General features: G+C 38.3%; 1 protein-coding gene across 12 annotated transcripts in view; it reads left to right on the forward strand.

The window, feature by feature from the left end:
- The window catches only part of LOC106871743 (brefeldin A-inhibited guanine nucleotide-exchange protein 1), a 171554-nt gene that overhangs the window by 124000 nt on the left and 42004 nt on the right, over positions 1-5550 (forward strand). For all 12 annotated transcript variants that reach the window (XM_052970066.1, XM_052970065.1, XM_052970068.1 and 9 more), the window contains 2 exons: positions 3744-3913; positions 4717-4868. In XM_052970066.1, coding sequence (XP_052826026.1) covers positions 3744-3913; positions 4717-4868 — 322 coding nt within the window. The remainder of the gene's footprint in view (positions 1-3743; positions 3914-4716; positions 4869-5550) is intronic.

Consider the following 5550-nt stretch of genomic DNA (forward strand, 5'->3'; position numbering starts at 1 on the left):
CTCAGCCCAGGTCTTCCTGGGCCTACCTCTTCCACGGGTTCCCTCAACTGTTAGGGTGTGGCACTTTTTCACGCAGCTATCCTCATCCATTCTCACCACATGTCCATACCAGCGCAATCGTCTCTCTTGCACGCCACAACTGATGCTTCTAATGTTCAGCTTTTCTCTCAAGATACTTACACTCTGACGGGTATTCACATTGACATTACACATCCAACGGAGCATACTGGCTTCATTCCTTGCGAGCTTACGTATGTCCTCAGCAGTTACAGCCCATGTTTCACTGCCATGTAGCATGGTTGTTCGTACGCATGCGTCATACAGTCTGCCTTTTACTCTGAGTGATATATATACATATATATGTATATATATACATATACCGGAGTAAGCACATGCAATGTGCAAACAAAACTGTCCGATGAACGGGAACGTGAAACTCAGAGTAACGGTTTTTTTGTTATATTTCTGCTGCTTTTAAATAAAGTATATATACATATATATATATATACACATATATATATAAGTATAATAAACGCATGTAATCTAAAAGTAAGCTTCTGAGTTTCAAAAAACATTGCACAAGTTATATCCGCACTGAATAATAAAAAATTGAATGATTTCTATGATAATAGAGATAAGAACAATCCAGATAACCTGCTTGTTGACCATAATGGTGTTGATCATAATGAAAATACGAAAAACACAAGTTGAGGAAGGGAGGTAACTGATAATTTCTCCCAAGTGGATAAGAAAAATAAAAACTTGCAACCCAGTAAACTGAGGAAAAAAAACACATAATGATAACAATAAAAGTAATAACATTAGCAGTAACCCCCAAAATATGAGAATACTTATAATGGAAACAATGAACACAAAATCAGTATAAATACCAATATTAAGACAGATAAATGGAGTACACTAAAAAACCTATGGTTAGGAACCAAAACATTAGAGATAAACAAAATGGAAATAACGCTATAGACTGGGAAAATAGGTACAGCATTATTAAAGGGGAAACTGAAAAGGAAAGTTGCAATTGTAAATTTAAAAACCACTGTCTGTTAAAAAATTTCTGAAAGCAAAAAGTTTAATATATAGGTGTGAGGTAGAATCTGAGGGACAAAGTTACTACTATATAGACTCCACTGAAAATAACATAAAGAAGAATAGTTAACCATGAAAGCACCTTTAAAGATAAGAATAAAATTGCTGGCATCAACTTCAGCAGATTAATATGGGTGATAAAAGATAAAAACAAGAAATATAAGCTCAAGTGGAAAGTTCTAGAACATAAATCTGAGATGTAACAATATAACTCAAATCCTTGAGAGGTATGACACAATCACCATATACCAGAAAACAAAAGTAAAATCTAGCCCAGTCACGTGAGACATAGAAAACAATACCCTGGTTAAATAGATGCAATTAAATTGATTAGATAATTAAAAAATTAACCCTAGACACCAACAATTATGACTAACACACCTACAAAATAATTAATAAATTAATAAAAATTATACTATTAATTCAAGTTCTCACAATTAATATAAATTAAAATGAATTAAATTTACTTTCTTACTGATAAACACATAAATGTAAAATAAGTATATATACACCTATAAACATGCTAACGCACACATAGATAAACGCATGCTGTTATTTTAGTCTGTTGATGAATGCTCAATCTATTAGGATGTAAAAACATGTCAATTTTCGCCCTGTAGAAATATCTACATTCATTATTTCATAATACAATTTTAATTGTAATATGAATGAAGATTGATATGGAAATGATTGTAGGCTTATATAATTGACAAAATGTTAATAAATTGATTACGCTCTGCTTAAACTCTCCAATTTCTTTGATATATATATAGACACCTCCTATTGTTCTCTGCCCTCCAGCCCCACGCCTAGCTACCAACAGACTGTGTCCTTCACTATCCATGACCTCATCTCCTCCTCCTGTGTCCCTCCCACCACCTCTAATCTCATTGTCTGCACTCCACACACCCCCAACATTTACTTCCTTCCCCAAACCCTCAAGCCCAACAGCCCTGGCTGCCCCATCGTCTCCGCCTGTAACTACCCCACGGAACTGATCTCAAAATACTTCGACCATGTCCTTGCCACCCCCTAGTGACTTCCCTCCCCTCCCACATCCACAACACTAACCATGCTCTCTGTCTTTTCAGCTCTTTCTCCTTCCCTCCTGGCTCCTCTAAACTTCTCTTCACTCTTGATATCAAGAGTCTATATATCGTGATCCCACACCACGAAGCACTTCTTGCCCTCAAACTTTCTAGACCTTCGACCCAACCCCCAATTTGACACATCCACACTTCTTCGTCTGGCCGAACTTGTTCTCTCCTTGAACTGCTTCTTGTTTGCGAGGGAGTTTTACCAACAAATTTCAGGAGTGGCTATGTGAACGAGACTGGACCCCAAATACGTGAACCTGTTCATTAGCTACGTCAAGGCCCAAATATTTTCAAGATTCACTGGTCCCACTCCCAAACTTTACGGTCATCATATTAACGATTGCATCAGTGCAACCTTGCTCTCCGATGAACAACTAGACTCTTTCCTCTCTTTTGTCCAATCCTTCCATCCTGCCCTTGAATTCTTCTGCACTATTTCCAACACTTCTGTCGCCTTTCTCGACACTTCAGTCAACATATACAACTCTGCCCTCACTACCTCCATCCACTACAAACACACCGACTCACACTCATGCCGCAACTCCTCCTCTCACCCTACCCACACCAAACTCTCCATCCCCTACTCCTAATTTCTCTGTTTGTGCAGGCTCTGCAGTGACAACCATGACTTTGACTCACCACTTCATCCTTCGTGGATATCCCCACACCATTATCCACACGGCCCTTGCCAGAGCACATTCTGTGAACCATGCCTCTGCTCTCTCTCCACGTACCCACCCCACCATTGCCCATCTGTTCCCCTCACCTACCACCCCTCCACCCTACCCCTCTATCACACCATTCTCCGAGCCTTCAAGTGACTCCAGTCCGCCCCCTCCACTTCACATCTTCCCCAATCTACTCCTTCCCTCCTTCAAACAAGCCCACAACTTATGTGACCTCCTGGTCCACAGTTTCTTCCCTAACCCCACCTCCCAACCAGCTATAGAAACCATGCCAAAGCAGACACTGGAGCACAGTACAGTCCTTGAATCAATAAAACCGTCCAATCCATAGCAGCATGGAATATGGATGCTTAAATGATGATGATGAGACTTTGCCAAGGGATTTATGCAGGTGTTTCAGAGGAACCCAAGTATATGAACCCTTTAGTGTTCAGATTGCTCTGTCAAATGTAATGCTTATTTATTCACATTGTTTTGAATTAATCATGTATTAACTTATAGCTTTGAGATTTCAGTGATGCAATAGTTTAATTTTAGGACATTGGTAGGTTGGTATAAGAGATGCTGGATCTAGCTAGTTTGAACACAAAGCAAGTAGAATATTTTGGCCGGATGCAGTCAGATTAAATGCTAAAGGGTTAAGTAAATACATAGATGTTACCTTGTTGGTTTATTTGTTAGTTTTTGTTGTAGTCAGGGTCAGTCAAAGAGTGTCCTTCGTTAGACTAGCCAAAATCACAATATAAGGAGTCAAGCTAATGGCTTCAATTAGTGGTTTAGTGTCTTTCTCCTTGTATTTAGGTGACTATTAACCAAACAGAAAACTGTTTAATTCTCCATTGTCCTTTATTTTCAGTTGAGTTTGTGAAAGCATTGTGTCAGGTGTCGTTAGATGAGTTGGCCAACCAGAGTCACCCGCGGATGTTCAGTTTACAAAAAATAGTTGAAATTTCATACTATAACATGGGACGTATTCGATTACAGTGGTCCCGTATTTGGCAGTACTTAGGGGATCATTTCAACAAAGTGAGTTCCCTGACATTTTTGTACATTTAAATTTGCTTTTCTTAATAATTTTATTTTCATTTATGTCTGTCGATTATGGTCTGGGATGTATTATGTGAGCTTGTGTACAAGGTAGAGCACAGGTGATCTGAGAGAGCAATTGAATGTTATAGGTAGCAGTTGCTGAACTGTGTGAGGTAGTCAGGAATGTGCTCATATTAGATGATGTAACAGCTGAATGAGTACTGGGTGAAAATAAATTGACTGTGAAAAGTAAGTCACAAGAGAAAATTGAGAAAACTTTGGATGGTAGTTGTGGTGTCTAAATTTGGTATGTTGCAGACACATTCAGATATATACTGCAGGAAATTTGCTTTTAACAATGGGTTTACATTGAGTATGATATACGAATAGCTATTTTAATCTGATTTCTGCTTCTGTTGCATATAATAAACATTTATTCAACCAGGCAGCTATTTGCAGCATCAGTGATTGTTCAGTGGTAGATTTTCTCTTAGCATGCAGTTGGCTGTAAGTACATGCTACTGGCAATGCTTAACTAGGCAGAAATGCAGCGTCTAATATTCTCACTGATGCTGCTGGACGATTTTTGCCTCACTTCAATATATATTGTTTTTTAAACTCATCATGTCCATAAGATGAATACTTTGCTTTCTGTGATGCATTTACATTAAGTATTATACTCAAATGGCTGTGTGTGTACACAGTTATTATTTTTGAGATCCTGCTGATTAAAAATAATAAATGTGTGTGTATGTATGTATCGTAGTATCTGATTATTTATCACACTTTCATATTTATAGGTTGGCTGTAACCCTAATGAAGACATCTCTTTCTTCGCTGTCGATTCCCACCGTCAGTTATCCATGAAGTTTTTGGAAAAGGGAGAATTTGCAAATTTCCGATTCCAAAAGGATTTCTTGCGACCATTTGAACATATCATGAAGAAAAATAGGTAATTATCCAATGGCCTCTCTCTCTTTCACCAAGTCACACCTCACACAAACACACTTCTTTTTTGTAAAGACATGTCAAGTGTCTTGTGAGTCTGTCAGTTTTTTAAATATAAACATGTAACTTCTGCTTTACTTACATGCATATGCATGCACATACACATGCACTTACAGATGTAGGTCCCATAAGACTTAGAAATGCTTGCTAAGCTGTACTGTAAGTGTGTATATGTAGTATTGTATGCCTTTGCATTTGTATGTGTGTATACACACACAATCCTACATATACAGACTTTCAGAGCAGTTTGTGAAACCCCTTCAAATTCTTTGGAACCTACTTCTTTTTCCTATATAGGTATGTGTATATAGATATATATACCCATATCAGCATGGAAGATAGACATTAAATGATGATGATACAAGCATATATATATATATATATATATATATATATCATCATCATCATCATCATCATCATCGTTTAACATCCGCTTTCCATGCTAGCATGGGTTGGACGATTTGACTGAGGACTCGTGAAACCAGATGGCTACACCAAGCTCCAATCTGATTTGGCATAGTTTCTACAGCTGGATGCCCTTCCTAACGCCAACCACTCCGAGAGTGTAGTGGGTGCTTTTACGTGCCACCGGCACGACGGCCAGTCAGGCGGTACTGGCAATGGCC

This window comes from Octopus bimaculoides, chromosome 8, assembly GCF_001194135.2.
Source record: "Octopus bimaculoides isolate UCB-OBI-ISO-001 chromosome 8, ASM119413v2, whole genome shotgun sequence".
In the NCBI taxonomy this organism is placed as follows: domain Eukaryota; kingdom Metazoa; phylum Mollusca; class Cephalopoda; order Octopoda; family Octopodidae; genus Octopus; species Octopus bimaculoides.